Source organism: Mauremys reevesii, linkage group 2 (assembly GCF_016161935.1).
Source record: "Mauremys reevesii isolate NIE-2019 linkage group 2, ASM1616193v1, whole genome shotgun sequence".
Taxonomy (NCBI): Eukaryota; Metazoa; Chordata; order Testudines; family Geoemydidae; genus Mauremys; species Mauremys reevesii.
Window position 1 is genome coordinate 103,037,177 of NC_052624.1, and position 22,105 is coordinate 103,059,281.

Sequence of the window (22,105 nt, forward strand, 5' to 3'; positions counted from 1 at the left end):
GGAACGTGAAGGAGGGAAAGAAGGAACTTGGCAAGGAAAGGAGAGAGGGCAGCCCTGATTCTGATCTTATTGGAATCAGTTTTACACCAGTGTAAGGGCTTGTTTCCAACTGGAGTTACTCAGGCCCAACTGTACTCAGGAGTAAGAGTGGCCATAGCTGGAGTTATTCAGGAGTAGCGATTGCCCTTTAAGTTCACACCCCACCATCCTCACTTCACTTTCAGCTGCAGACGAGCTCTACGGACTCCCCTGAGCTCGGTGGAGCTCCTCGCTTTCCCGCCCTGGGCTGGCGAAGAGGAGGCGGCCCGAGGCGCGTGGGGAAGGCAAAGGGGGCACGCTGGAGGAGGAGGGCGCGCAATGGCAGGAGGTGATGGCAGGGAAGAGGCGAAGGGGACGGAACGGTAGGTTGAGGGGCGGGGGGAAGGTAAAACCCGAGGAGGGCGCGTGTGTGCGGGCGGGCGGGACCCGGGGGCTGAAGGCGGGAGAGGCGCGAGTGAGCAGGGCGGGGTGGAGCCCGCTGCGGCCCCAGCAGAGCGGAGGGCGGGCGGGCTGCGCACGGAGCTCCCGCTCGGCCGGCGGCGTTTCGCTGCTCACCTCCCTCGCCCGGGCTTTGCAGCCAGCCAGAAACTGCTGCCACAGCAGAGCCTCGGCGAGCGGCCGGGAGACGCCCGGAGTCCCCGCGGAGGCGGGCTGGGGGGAGCCCCGGCGTCCAGCGAGACGCTCGGCTCGGGGCGGCTGCCAGCCAGGATGCGAGAGGCGTAGGGGGGCCGGGCCGGGCCGGGGCAGCCCAGAAGGACCGTGCAGGTGCAGCCGGTGGCTGCGGTGCTTGTCCCCGGAGGAGGAGGGGCAGCAGCTGATTCCCTCCCCCCCCCCGGTGGCCAGAGGATGGGAGCCTAGTTGGAGCTGCGGCTTCTCCTCGCCAGGAGCCGGCTGCTGGGCTGAAGCCGCGGTCTGCGGGGCTCATGCTCGCGTGCATGTAGGTGAAGGGGCGCTGCCCCCGCCCGCCTTTCCCCGCCCTCCCGAGCCTGAACTCCCGCCGGCTCGCCCCAGCCGGGGAAAGTTGGGACGCCGAGGGAGGGCTGCTTGGGAGGGGAGAGCGGGGCGGCTGGAGGAGTGCGATGCCAGGCGGAGAAGGGGAGGGCTGGCTCTGAAATCCTAGCCACCGAGGCAGAGGGGTGGCTGCCGCTCCCGGGGCTGGAGAGGGGCTTAGCAAAGGTAGGTTGTGCTGGGAGAGTCTGATGCTCGTCAGCCCCCACTGTCTGCTTTCCATGGGAAAGTTTCAGCAGCCCCCTAGGAGGGGAGGGGGAATGCAGAACAGTTGTCTTGCAATTGTTTATCCCCTGCTCCATCTCTTCTCAGTTTCCCAGACACAGGTGGCTTTCTGCTGTTCCCTGATTTAGACATTATCTTGCCTTCCACAATAGCTACAGGAACCTCCAGAAATCAGGGTGCGTGTGTGGTGTGGGATCAGTTCTTCTTATTTTTTAACCTTTCTGGTCAATGAGAAACTGTATAGAAACCAGACAGCAAAGTACAGTGTATGATATGCCTGCCCTGGTCTGTTTCTTCAGCCAGAACTGCATGTGAGAGAGCTGAGAGGTGCATTTATTCTAGGGCTATGCATATTCTGGAAATGTGGTGGTAGTGGGTATTTTTTTTTTCAGAGGGCTTTGTGCAAAAGTAGTTCAAATGTTAATTTATACAGAAGTTGGAAGACAATTGTAAAGGCTGTTTATGTTTACCCAGTGTCTCACATTTTTGTCCACCACATACAATTTTAATATATGATATTTTTAATCAATAGCTGGGGTAGTTATGTTGGGAGGACTTCTGTTAAACTCTGCTAAACATTAGGTTTAAATGAACTATTTTGATTTGCTGTTGTAAACTAGAGGAAGAAACAGGCAGCATATGCATACTGCAGGAAATTTCAGAGAGAACTGTTTGGCTCTGCTGGCATTAATAATGTGTTTATGCTTACTTTTTTTTTAAATCATGCTCACTGGCAGTTATTTTAAAACAACTCTTATCAGATTGAATAAAAGATTAATGAAAATCATCATGCATGAAGTCAGGAAATGGAAGTGAATGGTTGATGTTTGTTCTGGAGTCTGCTGTGATCTAAGGAGCTTCATTTGATTCTAGATACATTCACTTTACAGCAGTCTTCTTTTTTTAACTGATTTATGCCAGCTCTTATTAATTATACCTCACCAAGTTTGTACAGCATTTTTAGAGATGTAAGAATAAAGGTCCCTGTCCCAAAGAACTTGCAATCTATAAAACAACATACAGGCAAAGCGTGGGGAGGAGGGATGCAGCACAAGAACTTTGTCTTTTGTATAAATTATCAAACAAAGTTGCATGTTGTTTGAGATGTGGCATTGGTACTAATGCCCAGTGAAAAACGTGTGAGCTGAAGTATTTCTAATTGTTCTCTTCCTAGGGACTGGATTTACATAGTGATTCCCTCTGATGTGAATGCAGCATCTCTTGTCCCTCTGGGATGCCATAGGTGATGGCCAGCTCTACTGCAATGGCAATTGGCGCTCTCTCTAGTTCTCTTCTTGTAACCTGCTGTCTCATGGTTGCTCTCTGTAGCTCCACCATACCTGTGCAAAAACTGGCCAAGGCTCCAGACAAACAGGAGATAAAAACAAGCCAGGAAAAGAGGGATCATACATCAAGCAGGCCGGACAGTCAGAGTCAGACAGGCCCAGGGAAAATGAATGAAATTGGAAGGAATGGGCGGGAAGAGGGCACCAGAGATTGGAAGAGTAAAGGAAACAGAAATTATTCAAACAAAGAATCTTGGACTAGGCAAAAACAAGTTTGGAATAGTCAAGGAACAAGCGGTAAATCTGGGAACATTCAAGCACAGGAGCAAAGGGACGGTGTTCCAGAGGAACCTCAGGCAGCTGAAGAATCATTCCTCCCAGAAGTTGTTGCTAGTACTACTCCTGAGCCTCCAGAGGAGTATGCCTATCCAGATTACCGTGGGAAAGGCTGTGTGGATGAGAGTGGCTTTGTTTATGCTATCGGGGAGAAGTTTACTCCAGGTCCCTCTGCTTGCCCCTGCCTTTGCACTGATGAGGGACCTCTGTGCATTCAACCTGAGTGCCCAAGACTCCATCCCCGGTGTATTCATGTAGACACCAGTCAGTGCTGCCCACAGTGCAAAGAGAGGAAGAACTACTGTGAGTTCAGAGGAAAGACCTACCAGACACTAGAAGAATTCATGGTAAGGGCCTTTTTATTTAAAATAATAATTGTGAGGGTTGGTCTGTGATCTTATGTTCTTGAAATGGTTTCTTAGAGAGGGCTTTTTTTATTTCTTGTTAATACTACACCTGCAGCAGTGTGTAATTTTTCATTTAAACACGACCTTTCCAGTTCAGTGAAACCATAACATTTTAAAAATGAGGGCGCTCATCTTTATTAATTCCTTTCGTATTTATAGTATAAAAAAAAATCACAGTGCACCCATTCAGTATTAATATGTATGTGCCCTGAGAGTTTCCATTGCATTTTCAGCATTACATTTACAGTCCACTTATTTTACAATTTTAACCATAAAACTTATCCTTTGTGAAACCTATTTGCCATTTGGGGCTGATTTCCATTGTTAATAGCCAGTTAGTGACAGTAATGCATCCTTTAATCCATCTTTTTTGCCTGTTCATACTGGGATGTCACAGTTACATAATTTTCTGTGGGTATGATTATGGACCTTGCTGTATTAATCATAGCATGGTTCAGAGGACAGATTATGGCAATATTTAAGTACAGTCATTTTTTCTATCTAGTAGAATACTTTTATAGTGAAGCTTTCCTGTTTTTAAAACAAACAGAAACCTTAACAATGGTGGAGGTTCATTATCATTGCAAATTCATCTTGTGTATTGAAACAGTGTTGGACTTAAGGCCTGATCTTACAGTTACTCCCCCCCCCCCTTATAAATAGATTTTCATTATAGCTGAGTTCTGTAAACAGGTACTGTTGTGCATGCACATTTGGGAGTGTGCATCTGCTAGATGTGGGCCTGAACCACAACCCAGATCTGAATGCTCCTGAACTTCTGGGCTGGATTTCTAACTCCCCAAATTTTGCAGTTCATGCCTGTCTCGTATATATTTGAGAGAGAAAATTAATCTTTATGAAGGTTATAAATACACTGCTAGTCTCTTCTTTGGTGTCATCTGTGGTATTTGTGTAATCTTAGGAACTTATTTTTCTTTTGAATGCTTTTCTATATTTTTTCACCTTCTAAAAAAGCCAGAGAATGATTCTGATTTATTCTCTGAACACAGCACTTTCTCTCTGCCATCTCTAGGTGGCTATGCTTAGAACACTAGCATTTTTCAAGGCATATGCCAACAAACAGTAGGCCCATCTCCTCTCCTCCCTCCCCAAGGTCTTGAGTCTTGGCACAGCAATTTATTCCTTTTATTTCTTCGCTTTTTATTTAAAATGTGGGTGGCTGGTGTGCCCTTTTATGGCCAGGTTCTGAAATCCTTACTGTTTCAGCACAGTACATTCAGAAGCAATGTCAAAATAATGTGCTTCCCTGCTTATGTTGTCTCCAGGTCTCAACAGCTTAGTGTTAGCATTTTAATGTGTTCTTCATCCACAGCTTTCCAACCCCATCTATGTCTTCATTTAATGTAAGAATCTTGCCTTACTGACTGTAGAGTAGCCTTAAAATGCAGTTAAGTTACTTCATTAAATTCAGCATGTGGTGGAAGAATAAAACCCATGGGCTCACTGCTGTCACACAACAATCATGCCTGGTAGCTTTGGAAGTGTAATACTGGGCAGTGCCCATAGATCTTTTTCAGAACTATATTTCTTCTGCGTTTTCAGCTTTGTTTTACCCCATTCTGACTCTGGCAGTTCTAATGAAACCTTCCCATAATGCAGTGCCATTTTTCAATTATTTGTGCTCTGTTAGGATAAGTAATAACTAGGATGAGTAAGGATATGCATGTGTTCAGGGTGACTAAGGAAAATCACTAAAGCTATACAGCACTTTAATTGCAGCCTATATGTTTTATCATACTGGCACTGCATAGCTGGGCCTCAACTCAGCCTATAATATCGTAGGTGCAAAACAGTAGGCACAGTTATTTTCATATACCATTGTAATCAATTAAGATTGAAAGGAAGTAACTTACATGTGCAATCAGATCACCACTAAATGCATGCACAATTGCAGATGGAAATAACTGCACCCAGTATTGGAATCCATTTTTATAATTGTAGTCACAACTGTCTTGTGGATGTTAAGTACAGCACTCTCTACCATTTGATTTAGGTCAGGGAAGTATTTGTAAACAGGTAAGGCCTATCCTCTCTATATGCATATGTTCCATTAATGGGAATCAGTCATATATTCTGATGAAGAAAAACATATTGACTCCTTAAGTGATTACATGAATTACGTGTATGCAGATTCATGTGTATGCATACACAAATGTGTGTGTGCATGTATATATTGTATATACAGGCGAGTCTCATCTTGCGTGCATTTAACATGCATGAATTCAGCTTCGTGCGGTCAGCAAAAACAAAAAAAGAAAAATAACAATTTTAATACTGTACTTGTAGTGTGCGCGATTCTGACCGCCATTACACTCAATGTAATTTTGACTATACGCGATTTTCGCTTTACGCACTGACAGTGGAACATAACCCCAGTGTAAGATGAGACTCGCCTGTAAATGGAGTTTGACATAAGTTTTTATTTAAAAAACAAAAAAACCAAACCAAAACAAAAAAAATCTCTCCAAGCAGTGGTAAAATCTGCTCCTGTGAAACTAGGAGTGGAGAGAGAGACATCAATCTCTGCATACAGACTTTGCTTGTATTTCTGTGTGTGGTGGTATCTGTTATATACAAGTGTTAGGAAGGAAAATAAAATTTATTGCAAACCAAAACTGAAAAAAACAAAACCCCAAAACTCGGAAGCCTAATAAAGATGTCTTCATCTACCACTTGCAGTATAGCTTTTTGTGGGGGCCATGCTGCAGTATGGCAAGTGTTTCAGCTTATAGAGAACTTTTAATGGGATTTGGAGCAAAAGTACCTTACAAAAGAACATAGTCTCCCAACTGTGATTAAAATAGAATTCCTCAATGAAGATAGAATCCTATTGGAATCTTTTTATTATTTGTATTCAAATTTTAAAGTAGTATTCCTGTGATCATTACTGGGCTTTGTTACTTAGAGGCAAATTGGATACTTTGCTGTTACAGATTTTGCTTTGTTTATCACAACTTCTATCCTGTCAAAGAATTTAATTTATGAACAACTCACTTGAAATTCTTGAAGACAACAAATCCAGATGGATTTCAAAGCATTTGTGGTGCTCTGAAGGCACAGAGAAATATAAAGAAGGCTGATATATTAATGCTTGTCAGCCTAACCATGTTCATGATCTCTTGGGGAATGTAAATGGAATGAAAATGTTACTAGAAATACCAACCCAAGAGTAAATGGGTATAGTTTTATGGATTTTAATTATTTATTTATTTTACGTAGAGTTTTCAGAGATGCAAGGAATGAAATATAGACTTCTGGATATTTTTTTCTTTATGAGTTATTTAATCTCTGTCTCGGTTAAAGTACAAATAGAGAACTTCCACTTTCTGTAAGTAGGTGTGTTTTTTTTTTCCCCCAAAGTCCAGAAAAAAATTGCCTAAAACAAAGTACTTTGGTATGCATGCTGGGCCAGATCCTCAACTTGTGTTAATTGGCATAACTCCACTGACTTCAACTGAGCTATGACATTAAAGAGCTAAGGGCTTGGCTACACTTGAGAGTTGCAGCGCTGGTGGAGGCTTTCCAGTGCTGCAATTAGTAACCGTCCACACCTGCAGGGCACATCCAGCGCTGCAGCTCCCTGGCTGCAGCGCTGGCTGAACACCTGGTCTGCTTGGGGTGTAGCGAGTGCAGCACTGGTGATCCAGCGCTGCTCATCAGGTGTGGACACACACCAGCGCTGTAATTGGCCTCCAGGGTATTAGGAGATATCCCAGAATTCCTGTTCAGCCACTCTGCTCATCAGTTTGCACTCTACTGCTCTGGCCTCAGGTGACCCGCCCTTTAAATGCCCCGGGAATTTTAAAAATCCCCTTCCTGTTTGCTCAGCCAGGTGTGGAGTGCAATCAGTTAATCTTTCCAGGTGACCATGCCTCCACGTGGCAAACGAGCCCCAGCATGGAGCAATGGCGAGTTGCTGGACCTCATTAGTGTTTGGGGGGAGGAAGCTGTGCAGTCCCAGCTGCGCTCCAGCCGTAGGAATTATGATACCTTTGGGCAGGTATCAAGGTCCATGCTGGATAGGGACCATGAGCGGGACGCGCTGCAATGCAGGGTTAAAGTAAAGGAGCTGCGGAGTGCCTATTACAAAGCCCCTGAGGGAAACCTCCGCTCCGGTGCTGCCCCCACGACCTGCCGTTTTTACAGGGAGATGGACGCGATACTTGGGGGTGACCCCACTGCCAATCCGACGACCACGATGGACACTTCTGAGCAGGGTGGGGGAGAGGAGGAGGATGGGGGGTGTGGAGGAAACCGCGAGTGAAGCTACTGGGGTGTGGGCAGACACCCCAGAGTCCCAGGAGCCATGCAGCCAGGAGCTCTTCTCAAGCCAGGAGGAAGGTAGCCAATCGCAGCACCCAGCAGTTGCTGAAGGACAAGCAGAGGAGCGGGTTACTGGTAAGCGGCTTTTATTTTCAGGGTAGAAATGTTTTGGGAGAGGAGGGGGGGTTAAGGCTGCATGCATGCATGCCTAGATGTGGAATAGCCCATTGATGTGGTCTATCACGTCGCGGTAATCGGCTGCAGTAATCTCCTCAAAAGTTTCAGCCAGACCGTGGGCAATGTGCCTGCGCAGGTTTATAGGGAGAGCCACTGTGGTCCTTGTCCCAGTCAGGCTAACGCGTCCGTGCCACTGTGCCGCGAGGGGTGGGGGGACCATTGCTGCACACAGGCAAGCTGCATAGGGGCCAGGGCGGAATCCGCATTGCTGTAGAAGACCTTCCCGCTCTTCCCTGGTGACCCGCAGCAGCGAGATATCTTCCAGGAGTAACTCCTGTGGAAAATGTTGGGAGACTGTTCAGTGCAGATCCCCCCTGTAGCTGTTTGCTGTCCCCAACACACAGAAACCCCTGCACAGCCCTGAAGCAATCAGTACCCCTTACTCACCATTTCGTGGCTCCTGTTGAGTTATGTGTGCTCTTTTTTGGTATGGGAAAAGTATGCCAAAGTGAAGACTGTAAACTCCTTCAGTGTGTGGGAATTACTGTCTGGATGAGATAATGAACAGTGCTACCCTGTTAACTGTTGCCATTTTTGCCTTTCAAAAAGCGACCTTGACTGCTGGACTGCCTGGCTCCACCACTGCACAGAGACTACAAAATCTGAGGAAGAAGCCGCGAAAAACCAAGGAAGACATGCTGAAAACAGTTATTGATCACTCTGCTAGAGAGAGTAAAAACCTGCAGGACTGGAGAGAAAGGGAAAGCAGGATCCGCCAGAGAAATTGGCGGAGAAACGCAGTGGCCAAGAGGAAAAGCACAAAGCAGCTGCTAGGCATCCTGGCGCGCCAAGCGGACTCTATCCAGTCACTCGTAGCCATGCAGGCAGAGCACTGCCGTGATGCCCCCCCGTCCCAAAGCTTTTTCCCCTCTGTCCCAATGTCGGCTCCAAACCCCCTTCCCCAGCATCCAGGTTCTTACCACCACCAGCTGCCTCCAACACCTGTACGTTCACCAACCAGCCCTGAGAACTATGACCCTTACCCTCTGCACTCAACCCCCATCACCATGCAGTATATGCACCCTGAAGTGCAGCAGTCATTGCACAGCACTCCAGACAGGACATATGCAAACTTGTGACTGTACAGTTCACCAACCCACCCCCCTGCCCTTTTACGTTCCTGAAATGTTGTGTGTCTGTCAAGGAAGTTTTTTTTTCTTTTCAATAAAATAATTCTTGGCTTTGAAAACAGTCTTTATTATAGCAGATAGTGAAAGATACCTTAGCCCAGTAAAGAAACATGCACTGCAAATCATTTTAGGGATAATAGAATCCTAACAGTGTAACCACTGCACTTCACTCCCATGCAAGGCAGCAAACATTACTGTTGGCTTTCAGCCTCAAATTGTTCCCTCAAGGCATTCCTAATCCTTGTAGCCCTGTGCTGGGCCTCTCTAATAGCCCTGCTCTCTGGCTGTGCAAATTCAGCCTCCAGGACTTGAACCTCGGTGGTCCATGCCTGACTGAATGTTTCACCCTTCCCTTCACAAATATTATGGAGGGTACAGCATGCGGATATAACCGCGGGGATGCTGCTTTCCCCCAAGTCTAGCTTCCCATACAGAGACCTCCAGTGAGCTTTTAAACGGCCAAAAGCACACTCCACAGTCATTCGGCACCGGCTCAGCCTGTAGTTGAACCGGTCCTTGCTCTTGTCAAGCTTCCTTGTATAGGGTTTCATGAGCCAAGGCCGTAACGGGTAAGCGGGGTCTCCAAGGATCACAATGGGCATTTCGACGTCCCCTACTGTGATCTTCCTGTCTGGGAAATAAGTCCCTGCCTGCATCTTCCTGAACAGGCCACTGTTCCGAAAGATGCGTGCATCATGCACCTTTCCAGGCCAGCCTGTGTAAATGTCAATGAAACACCCACGGTGATCCACAAGCGCCTGGAGAACCATAGAGAAATACCCCTTCCGATTAACATACTCAGATGCTAGGTGGGGGGGGTGCCAGAATAGGAATATGCGTCCCATCTATCGCCCCTCCACAGTTAGGGAAACCCATTTGTGCAAAGCCATCCACAACGTCCTGCACGTTCCCCAGAGTCACGGTTCTTCTTAGCAGGATGTGATTAATGGCCCTCCAAACTTGCATCAACACGATTCCAACGGTCGACTTTCCCACTCCAAACTGGTTCCTGACTGACCGGTAGCTGTCTGGAGTTGCCAGCTTCCAGATTGCAATAGCCACCCGCTTTTCCACCGTCAGGGCAGCTCTCAATCTTGTGTCCTTGCGCCGCAGGGTGGGGGCGAGCTCAGCACACAGTCCCATGAAAGTGGCTTTTCTCATCCGAAAGTTCTGCAGCCACTGCTCGTCATCCCAGACTTCCATGACGATGTGATCCCACCACTCAGTGCTTGTTTCCCGAGCCCAAAAGCGGCGTTCAGCGGTGCTGAGCATTTCCGTGAATGCCACAAGCAATGTAGTGTCACACGCGGCAGGCGACTCAATATCATCGTCGGACTCCTTACTGTCACTTTGGAGCTGAAGGAAGAGCTCAACTGCCAAACGTGTTGTGCTGGCGACACTCATCAGCACAGTCCTCAGCAGCTCGGGCTCCATTTCCCACAGAAATCGCGATTCACAGACAGAGAGTAAAACACAGCAAGAGACTCACAATGGCGCCAAACGTGGCCGGAAAAACTGTGACTGCTGGGATGTGAAGCGATGCACCACGGGGCGTTGAGACAGGAAGCGGAATGACCCGCACCCTTCCGTCCCCTTCCCACAACCCACAGCGCCAAAATGGGACGAGGTGCTCTGTGGGATAGCTGCCCACAATGCACCTCTCAATACAGCGCTGGAAATGCTGCAAGTGTGGCCACACTGCAGCGCTGTTAGCTGTCAGTGTGGCCACACACCAGCGCTGTCCCTACACAGCTGCACGACCAGCGCTGTAACTCCCAGCGCTGCAACTTTCAAGTGTAGCCAAGCCCTAAGGATCTGGCTTGCTGCCTGTATTATGCTAGAATTTTTCTTGCTCTTCTGTTGGGGAACCCTTAACTGATCCACTTGTTTGCATACTTATGTATGCAAGCTTTTCTACTACATCTGTAGCTCCACAGAAAAACATTTATACACTTGTTCATAATCTTCCTTTAAACCCTCAAGAAGACAACTTCTTGTGATTTCCTATAGGTTTTATGGCTGCCTGGCAAATTAGGTCCGATTTATCTGCTTCTTATTGGTTCTTCTATGTTAGCATGGGAAGATCTGCTGTTGAGATATAGTTAATACTTAGCACTTATGTAGTATTTTTCATTACTTACTCTGAAATTGCTTTACCACTAAATGCATGATCTGTTAGATTGTGGAATAGTGTCCCAAAAGGAACTGGTGACAGCCCCATCGCATCAGCCATTAGAACCTATGCTGAAGTAAGAGTTCATCTGTTAGAGGGGAGGGGAAAATGGAAGAGGCACAAATGGGCCTTCTCCAATTCTGACTTATGATTCCCTGCTAATTACATGGTGTCATGCCAAGACATTTCCTTGCTAGACTATCTCTTATACATTGATCCTTATTAATATTACTTTTTTGGCCTTTTTCAGGCATTGGTTTTTTATAGTTTTAACCACGTCTTGCCTAGATTGAAAAAAGAAGCAGCAATAAGCAGAAACATTTGGTCCAAAGATATGCAAATAAGGGCTCCCTGGGCATTTCTGTAAGGGGCAGAGCTAATGCTGCTTTAACAACTATTCTGCCTCACTTCTGCTGAAAATGTACTTGACTCATACTCTTGAAAATATTACAAAACAGAGTAGAAAGAAATACTTATGTGCTCATTCTACTGTGTTCTTAAAGGACTACATTGTACAACTCTTATTCATATTGGAGAGCTTGTATGAGTAAGAGTTATCCCATAGACTACAACAGACTCTGCAAGTGCTCACCAACGTGAATGTTTGCACAATGAAGTCCAAAGTGAAAAAACTTTTGTGGCTGGGAAAACAGGATGCCTTAGCATCAGATTCTTATCCTGGTTACACTGTTTAAGTGTGGAGATACTACACTGAGGTCAGTGGATTTCCTCCAGATTTACATTTGGTGTAACTGAAATGAGAATTTGTCTCTGTACTGAATCTCTTCCTGATCACCAAAGTGCAAGGTGCTTCTAATTAGCAAGTTGCAGTGAATTATGTACCGTAGATCACATTGTAGATGTAGGATGTGGTGGTGTATCCAGGGAAGAATATACCTCTCATCCGAGGAAAAAAAACGGAACAAAACAATGTCTGAGGGATGACAGTGCTTATTAAAGGATCATTGTAAATATTTCTTTGCAATAACCTGCTATATATTACATGCAAAAGAAGTGTTCATGACCTACTACTTGGACATCTGTTTATCATAGAGAGTTCAGTTTCTGAAAGGTATGATCTTCAAAACCACATTATATTTGAGGGAAATGCATCTTTATGAACACTTACATGTGTTCAGACTTTAAATCAGGATTGTCTCTTTCCACAGTGCCATTAATATTTTGTTAAATGGCTTCATATTCTGGGCAGTCTATGCTTTGTAGAAGGCAAATGGTTCTGTCAAAGTTGAAATTCCAGTAAATAAGCTGCTGAATTAAAAGATGTTTTAATTTTATAAGGCTGAATAAATGTTCTTCCTAAAATATTTTTTTTCAGTCTTGATTGCTGCTTCATTGCATCAGATACAAGGATATAAAATGTGATATAAAAGCTATCTGTATCAGAGTATATGGAATACTTGAATAGGGAATATCCATTTTTGCTGTTGATCTTGTCAAGCTGTCAGAGAGAACAGGGCTAAATTCACCACTTATTTAAATGTACCCAAACATTGTGAAGTCTATGGAATTGTGCCAACTTAGGCTCTTGGTGAATTTAACACAAAGACTTGATTTCTTGATTAAGTTTTAGCTAAGATCTTAAAAGCAAACCATATATTTTATACCTTAGCATGTAAAATGAGAGATAATAACTACAGAAGAATGGTTTCTCAGTAGTGACCTGTAAGCTTCAAAATATTCAGAATTCAGGTTTCACTTGGATAAGCACCCATAATTTTAGATGATCATCCAAAGTTTGTCAAATACCTGAATCTCTTGATTCTATAAATTGGTCTGGAAATAGCCTCTTCCTCTTCTGCTATAGCTGGGGTCCTACCATATTCATAGCCATGAAAAATGCGTCCCCCCCTCCCCCGTGGAATCTGGTCTTTTGTGTGCTTTTACCCTATACTATACAGATTTCACAAGGGAAACCAGTGTTTCTCAGATTGGGGGGTCCTGACCCAAAAGGGCGTTGCGGGGGAAGGGAAGGTTGCAAGGTTATTTTAGGGGGAGGTCGTGGTATTGCCACCCTTAGTTCTGCGCTGCCTTCAGAGCTGGGCAGACGGAGAGAGGGCACTGCTGACTGAGGGCCCAGCTCTGCAGGTATCAGTGCAGAAGTAAAGGTGGCAATAGGATACCAGGCCATCCTTACTTCTGTGTTGCTGCTGGCAGTGGCTCTGCCTTCAGAGCTGGACTCCTGGCCAGCAGCAGCAGCCTCTGCTCTCCAGCTGCCCAGCTCTGAAGGCAGCACCGCCACCAGCAGCAGCACAGAAATAAGGGTAGCAGTACTACAACCCTCCCTACAATAACCTTGCAATCTGTCCCCCACCCCACACTCCTTTTTGGGTCAGGACCCCTACAGTTACAGCACTCTGAAATGTTAGATTTAAATAGCTGAAGTCATGAAATTTACTGTTTTAAAAATCCTATTACTGTGAAATTGTCCAAGATGGACAGTGAATGTGGTAGGGCCCTAGCTATAGTGCCATAGATGTGCATGGCACTTTATAAACAATTTGAAGACAGAGGCCTTGCCCCAAAGAGCTTATAACAGAGATGTGCATCGTGTGGCATTGTGCATTTTGTAGCTACAGGATTTTTTAAGCTATGGTATATTTTATAGGGAAGAGCACTAGGAGAGGACGGCTAGCTGTGGAAGTCTAATGGAACCAAATTAAATGTAAGGGAGGAGAGCAAAGTGGAGAGAGATGCTGGCCTGAGCAGAGAGGATAGCATGAAAAGAGGGTCTGACACATGAGCAAAAAGAGAGGAAGAGATTAGTGAACGGAGAAATTGGTGGCAGAGCATAGAACATAGGCATATAGGAGGAGACAAGGGCATTGATGTAACCATGGGTAACACTGTACCGAGATTTGAAAGTGAGGAAGAGGAGAGAGAGAGAGAGAAGCAGAAAATGTGGAGGGATTCAGGCAGAAGTAGCAGTGAGTATGGAAGATAACATTGGATATGGCAGGTTGAATAAGAAGTAGGGAAGCAAGGGAGAAGGATGTTTCTGTAGTCCAGATAAAAGAATACTGACACAAATGAGAGTTGAGGTAGAGTGGAAGGTCTGGCTCTTGGGGATTTTTAGTGGAGCAAGTGAGAACCTTATTTGAGGGAGGAATCAAAGATGACCCCAAAGGTGCAAGCCTGAGTGATCCTTTAGTGAGCACAGACTTCCTTAAGATTTCTGGCAATTCCACTTTGAGTATTGACAGAGATCCGATGAGAACAGCCTGATGACAGTGTGTTGGTGCTTCTGTTTCACTGGAATCTGGAATTTAATGGCATGGAGAGAAGGAGGCAGAACCTTATCTGAGCACTTTAGAACCTCAAGTTCACGTCTAGAAATAGGAAAATGTTGGGTGTGGAACATGTCCAGGTCTTAACCATGGTGGAGGGGAGGATAGCACTGGAAACAGTGTTCTAACACATTTCCTTCCCTGAAATCTGCTCTGTGTGTGTGTGTGTGTGTGTGTGTACTGGTGCCATTTGGGGTACAGCAGTAGTAATCACACTCTCAACAGAGGGGAGAGATCAGCAGTATGAAATGGCCCTGGTGCACCTGTGCCCCTTCCTGTTTTTTTTTCTGAAGGGTTCAGGTGCACTTGAGAGACATGAGGATGAGGGGTGGGGAGGGGGCAGGACAAGGGAGCATTCTGTTAAATTGTGGAGGGTGTTTTACATATCCAGGAAATAAGAATCACATACATGTCCAACTGTGGCTAATTAGGGGCTTGCTCCTGCTCAATTTAAATCAATGTGAGTTTCCCCATTGACTTCACTAGGAGTAGGGTCAAGCCCTAAGAGAAACAGTACTTTTGTTTCAATAATTATCATTTTTCCACTGTCCCCTCTAAACCAATCATGTTTTTTATTCCTCTCAAAATCTTCCTACATGTACACTTCAAATATTGGTAGTTATAGAAAATGCCAGTTGGTTTTCACAAGACATTTAGAGATTTTTTTTTTCATTTTTTGGTCTGAATTTCCTGTGAAAATATTGAGGTTTGGGTTTTTTCATCAGAAAAACAGAAAATGAAAAATTTTGTCATAAAGCCATTTTAAATCAAAATTACTTTTAGTATAATAAAAGACCAGCTCTAGAATAACCTCACATCAATCCTTGGAGCCAGGGGGAATGTCTTCCAACTATTACTTAATGGTCTCACATGACTCTCTTCCTCAGAACCTTTTGCTTTGCTCAATTTGGAGCATGGATTCAGAACAGTGCCTGGGGCTAGCATGGTTGCTGCCCTAAATTGAGACTGCAGCAGCCCTATTTTTGTCTGAATAACTGTGGAAGACAAGATGCATGTAAAAGAGAGAGAGGCAAAGAAAGACATTATGCTGCCTGGGAGAGAATATTGAATGGATGAATTAAAAAATGAATGGATTTGTGTTTCAGGTTTCCCCATGTGAGAAATGCCGTTGTGAAGCCAATGGTGAAGTGCTGTGCACAGTGTCTGCTTGTCCTCAGACTGAATGTGTGGATCCAGTGTACGAGCCAGATCAATGCTGCCCCATCTGCAAAAATGGTAGGTAACTAGTGCAACATCCAGATGGTTTCCTTTCTCAGAGAGCAACCAGTTGCTCAAATTTCTTTGAATGAAAGTTAATTGTCCAAGCAAATGTGCAGAAATATAAGAGAGCTCTGTTGTGTTGAAGGGAATGTTTTCCTTGACCTGGGTAGATTTTTATAATGATCCACAAAGATTTTGTTGCCCCAAAATTATGTGTGGCATCAACACCAGTCTCTGGTTGTGTGTTCTGCATATGTTCATTGTGGATGTGACTTGTGTGCCATATCAAGTCTGGGCCCTTGATTCCTCCAAACTGTAATGCCCAGTGGCTGATGCAGGTTAGGCAGCACTCCTGAGTTCTAGTCAATGGTGCATGAGTGGTCGGGTAGCCAGCTGGTCAATCCATATTGCAGGCAGTCCAGAGCAATGGTCTGAGTTTGCACAGGGGTCAGTAGCTGGCGGATCCAATCCAAGGGGCTGGGTTAGTTTGTTGGGGAGGCAGGATCAGGCGAGACAGCAGGGCAACAAGGTAGGGTCAGTAGGAACAGCAGAGCAGTCTAGGCAGCAGGCAATGGCCTGTTGCTCAGTCAGCTTCCTCTTCCAGTTGGGGCCTTTGTATAGTCTGTCCATCGAGTCGGGGCTTGGGGTGTGGCTGCTGTAGGCCTTTAGCATTAGTGCTGTTGGTCAGGCGCAGCTGTTCAGCACATTGTCTAAAGATGCTGCCTAAGGATTGGTGCAATATTGGGGTCCTGACACCAACTTTCCATTATTGAGCAGTAGAACTTACTTTTATTTTACCTTCATATTTCTTCCCTTGGAGAGAAGTGTGGTTTTTTTTTTCCTCCTGAGGCAAATCAAATGTACCTTGTTGAGCTCATTTAATTTTCATAACTAAATGAATTAAACTTCCATGTTTAATTGAATATTCTTTGTAACTAAAGTAGGTAGAAAGTCTCTACTCCCAGCAAGGCTTGCATTAGATCAAAGTCTTGATCTATTTAGAAGAAGAAATGATGAGATACTCCAGTTCACCATTTATAAAAAAGAAATAACTTCTTATTAATAAAAATGCATACTGCAGTATCAAATGAAACTATATATTTAAAATGAAAAAAGCATTTAAAATTATTCAGATAATTCTGCAGTCCTATGTTATTTCTGTATAATATATGTGGCCATTACATTAGCAAAAACTAATGAAAACTGTGCAAAAGCTAGATGGAGAGAGACTGTATTGAACTCTCTTAAGTTACTTCTACGCTGCACACTTCTTTTGGCATTGCTAAGAGTACATAGACTGCATGCACCCCTAGCCTGGGTATAAATAGCAGTGTAGATGATGAGGCACTGCTTAGGTGAATAGCACAAAGATGCATCTGAACCCTGGGGATATGTACCCTACATGGCTCACTACTCACCCAAGCAGTGCCTCCTCCATCTAGGCTGCTATTTTAAGCAGTGTGGTGACCCACTGCTGAGTCTTTCCCTCCACCCAGAAAGATTCCATCAGCGGGGACTCTGGCCGCGGGGAAAGGCTCGAACAGCTCCTTCCTAGGTGTCGACCACTGTCCAAGACAGGATACAGGACCTGAGGGTGTGACACATGGCCAGTCCTCTAGGTCCCTGTAGTGTGTTTAGTTTAGGAATGATGGGAGACACACCCATGGGGTATTTGCTTTCAGTTTCTGCTGTATTGTTTGTAGCTCCTAGCACAGACTGGTGGTGGCAGGGAGGAAGCCTGTCCCAGGGTAAGTCTACACAGCAGCTGGGAGATGTGATTCCCAGCACGGATAGACATGCACGCATTAGCTCTGGTGTTTTTAATGTGTTAACTCAAGCAGAGTGGCTGCTGTGGCGCAGGCGGCAGCTCAGCATATGCCAGAGTTATGTACCCAGAGAATTGGGTGGGATTGATCTCGGGTAGCTAGTCCAAGCGGCTGCCCGTGCCGCTTCAGCTACACTGCTATTTTTAATGCACCAGCATGAGCAGAGCCAGCACACACGTGTCTACCCAAGCTGTGAATCTCACTTCCCAGCTGCTGTGTAAATACCCTCTCTGAGGGTTTGGGTTAAAAGAGCAATACACTACATACACATCATCCTTTCCAATGGATTTCCCAGGAGGCATTAACGCAGCTCTAAGCAGCAGTAACTTCTGCATGATGATTTTTTTCCCCTGAGACAAAACGGTAGTGCAAAGTGGTGGGTACCTACCAATGATATCTTGACTGTGAATGAGCCAGGAGAAGGAAGTGAGGCAGGGTCTGGCTCTCTGAATGGATTCCCTGAGACCTGCAGATTTCCTGACATGGTTGGATAGAGGATTGAACACCCTGCCCCAAGAGAGCAGACCTCTGTACTCATAAGCCTCCCTCCCCTCAGAGAGGGTGGTGTCCAGAAAGTGAACATAAGGAACCAGCTGGTAGAAAGGGAGTCAATGTGTCTCCTGAAAGCACAGATGTAATCTCCCACATTTGGAAGGTAGCAACTGGAAGAAGGGAGCATTTAGCAGCTGAGACCTTCAGTGTTGATCATGGTTAAGATCCCTGACATTGTTTGAGATACCATGCTGGCCAAGATCTGAAAGATTTGCAGCTTTGGCTATCAGGTATACAACAAGAATGTAGCTGCACTGTACCCCCCAAGGTTCAACAAAAATGATTACTATAATGCCAGGTTTTACTGGATTAATTAAAGAAGCCTGGGACACTTCAGGCAGCTGATAAATTAGTTTGCCTACACTAAAGTATAACAACCTGATTCTTTATCTCATTTTATTTTTACACTGGCGTAACTCTTGACTTCAGTGGACTTACTCCTTATTTCTGGCAGTATTAGATCAGTATCCAACAGACACATTTCTGGAATACAATTCAGCCATTTAAAAAAACAGAATAACTAGCATAGGATTCCCTTTTCACTAGCAAAGGGATGGGCATTTGTTACTACTTGTGGCTGGTTTCTTTTTTGTCTTTTTATTTTTTATTTTTATTTTTTTTTCAATGTTGCAAAGTGAATTATCTTTTATCATTGAATTATTTTGTTTGTCTGTTTCACTTTTATTGTCAATACAAGTACTCTAATAGGCATCTCCATAAATGTGGCTCTCACTTGAAAGGTTGCCACTCCAATTAAGTTAATGGAGAGCCTGGTGCCTGTGTCGATAGGACTTCAATTAAATCAGTACCCCAAATGGAGGCAGGGAAAAAAGGATAAATTTTAAGATCCAAAGACATTTCTTTCTAAGACTCCCCAGAGATTTTCTTCCTTACTATAGCTAAGGCAGCATCCAAAACAAAGTGCAGTTAATACCTGTCTCCTAGATCTCAGCCAGCAGATAGCTGAAGGAGGCTGGCAGCTCTATTGCCTCCTGCATCAGCAATCATTTCCATAGCATGAGGAAGGGAGTGAGGGCATGGCATGTAAGAGCAGACATCTACGTGTCCTGTGCTCCATAAGGTCTCTTAGGGAACTTATGCCAGAGTATTTCAAGTCTTCACTACATTAGATTCTGTGACAGGCCGGGTCACAGAAACCCCCTTGGGACTGCCACCTGATGTGCTGGGACTACCTCTGAGCCCGTTTTCCCTGCCAGCTTGGGACTTCAGTACCCTGCCTTGTTGTGCCAGACACACTAGCCTGCTACAAACACAGACCCAGGTCTGAACCACATCCCCCAAAAGCTGCTTAGCTGAAAAGGCTTAACTGAAAACAGCTTAAAAAGTGCTTCTGTCTCCAACACCCAGATACCCAGTTCCCAATGGGGTCCAAAACCCAAATAAATCCATTTTACATAAAGCTTATAGAGGATAAACTCATAAATTGTTCTCCGTCTATAACACTGACAGAGAGAGATGCACAGTTGTTTGCTCCCCCAGGAATTAATTACTTTCTCTGGGTTAATTAATAAGTAAAAAGTGATTTTTATTAAATATAAAAGGTAGGATTTAAGTGGTTTCAAGTAATAACAGACAGAACGAAGTAAGTTACCAAGCAAAATAAAATAAAACACACAGGTCTAAGCCTAATACAGTAAGAAACTAAATGCAGGTGTAAATCACCCTCAGAGATGTTCCAATAAGCTTCTTTGGCAGACTAGACTCCTTCTAGTCTGGGTCCAGCAATCACTCACACACTTGTAGTTACTGTCATTTGTTCCAGTTTCTTTCAGGCATTTCTTTGGGGTGGAGAAGTTATCTTTTGAGCCAGCTGAACACACAATGAAGGGGTTTTCAGGGCCTCTTATATCCTCTCTTGTGCAACATCACAGTCACAAGATGGCGTCGCTAGCCACTGGGGCAAATCACATGTGTATGAATGATTCAGCTTTTTGCAGGCCGATGCTGTTGTTTACATGTTAGTTTGAATGTTCCCAGGAAAGCTCAGGTGTGGATTGGCGTCTCCCAAAGTCCATTGTTAGTTAAGCACTCCCAATTACTTGAATGTCCCCTTCACACTAAGTTGACCAAATCTGTTTTATGTGCTTCCTAGAGCAAACACTTTAAATACAAGCATAGAGCTAAAGCTCATAACTTCAGATATAAATGATACATGCATACAAATAGGATGACTATATTCAGTAGATCATAACCTTTGCAGAGATGTTACATGGCATATTTAGCATAAAACATATTCTAGTTATGTCATATTTACACTCATAAGCATATTTCTATAAAGCATTATGGGATGCAATGTCACATTAATTTACAGGGAAATAGATTGGCAAACTTCAAAAGAATCAGTTTGGATAAGGACTCCAAAGTTTGGAAACTTATCCAGAACTTAGCCAAATTATCCAATCACTTTGGGCTCAAATGCATTACAGGGATGAAGAAAGTTAAATTTTTTGACACTGGGAAGCCAAATTGATTTCAGTGGGGTTTCTGCTGTGGCTAGACAGCAGTATATGGCCCTAAGGATATAACATCTTGTCTTTCTGTCCATGCATACAAGGACAATTGGAATAGCTACAGTAGTGTTTAATATTTAAAGTGGAACTTTTATAGTTGAATGGAGGGGGGGTAGGATGTAAAATATTCTATTAAAACATAAAAATTAGTTTCCTCATAGGTTTTCCAGAACTGTCTTTGCCATATTTTCTTATTAGTTATTTCTGCCCAGGCTAAGTTTTCCCCCACACCACACACACTATTTTCTGTTTCTATTTGATACTGCAGTGAAGTCATAAGGCTTATTCTGCAGCATCACAATCATTTTCATGGCACCTTTCTATGTCACAAACGGAGCCCTATGACTTCATGGTGGGCTTAAACAGAAAAAGATGCTGGAATGTGAGAGAGACCTTATTTCAATATATCACTTGAATAGCAGCAAGAGGAATAGAGAATTGTGTAGTGAACAGAGCTGCCCTACTGTGTCACAAAACCTATATTGATAACACATATTGTAGTTTATCGTTTGAAGCAGAAATACTTGAATTTTATCCCTACTATTGCTCTGAGGCACCAAATGACCCAGTGCACACTGAAGTGACAGTAGCAAAGAGTCCTGTGGCACCTTATACACTAACAGGCATATAGGAGCATGAACTTTTGTGGGTGAATACCCACTTCGTTGGACATCCAACGAAGTGGGTATTCACCCACGAAAGTTCGTGCTCCTATATGCCTGTTAGTTGATAAGGTGCCACAGGACTCTTTGCTGCTTTTACAGATTTTTTTAAAAGGTATATAACTTTCTTAAAACTATGAATATTGATAATGGTGGTTTAGGTGTATTGTACTGAAAAACACTTTTTTTTTTTAAACGTAACTCTTCTCACTTTACTGTTTGCGGATTTCCCATTTTTCTGAATGGGCATCAGATGGTTGGCTTGGTATAGCATGTGAAGTACACAGAGCCCTGCTCTGACACATCTGATGAAGCCCATCAAAGTGGGATTTCTCTGCTGCAACATTAACAAGGCCACAGCAAGCGGTAGGGGGGTGTTTGTGTATGAGTGAATTACGCCTGGTTGGGGGAGTGGTGTTTTTTTTTTGTCTCATATCTTTGTTAATGTATTACCTGTAATAACACACTCCCTGTCCATTCCTATTGCTTAAGTGGTGCATCATGTGGGAATTTCCTTACCCTCTCTGACATCAGACTCCTGTGTTAGGAGATAGGTGATATTCCTACCCAGCTGTACAGCTACCACCAGCTGGAGACTCGAGAGAGGTCTATAAAATAATGATGAATGCAAGGTGTGGAGAAAATGAATAGGGAAGTATTATTTACCTGGTCACATAACACAAGAACCAGGGGTCACCCAATGAAATTAATAGGAAGCAAGTTTAAAACAAACATAAGGAAGTATTTGTTCACACCACACAGTTAGCCTATGGAACTCATTGCTAGGTGAGGTTGTGAAGGCCAAAAGTATAACTGGGTTCAGAAAAGAATTAGATAAGTTCATGAAGGATATGTTGATCAGTGGCTATTAGCCAAGATGGTC

The 22,105-nt window shown here is 44.4% G+C and overlaps 1 protein-coding gene across 5 annotated transcripts in view; it reads left to right on the plus strand.

Annotated features, from left to right (window-relative positions):
- The first annotated feature begins 234 nt into the window (after window positions 1–234).
- VWC2 (von Willebrand factor C domain containing 2) overlaps window positions 235–22,105 on the plus strand; it is a 119,758-nt gene continuing 97,887 nt past the window's right edge. For 2 of the 5 annotated variants that reach the window (XR_005594974.1, XM_039527050.1), the window contains exons 1-3: window positions 235–401; window positions 2,447–3,241; window positions 15,537–15,666. Coding sequence is in view for 4 of the 5 variants with exons in the window: in XM_039527050.1 (XP_039382984.1) it covers window positions 2,519–3,241; window positions 15,537–15,666 (853 nt within the window). In the remaining variant the exon portion in view is untranslated. Of the gene's footprint in view, window positions 402–877; window positions 977–1,086; window positions 1,216–1,359; window positions 1,449–2,446; window positions 3,242–15,536; window positions 15,667–22,105 lie in introns of those variants that run through there. The other 3 variants (XM_039527052.1, XM_039527051.1, XM_039527054.1) reach the window with 3 other exon arrangements.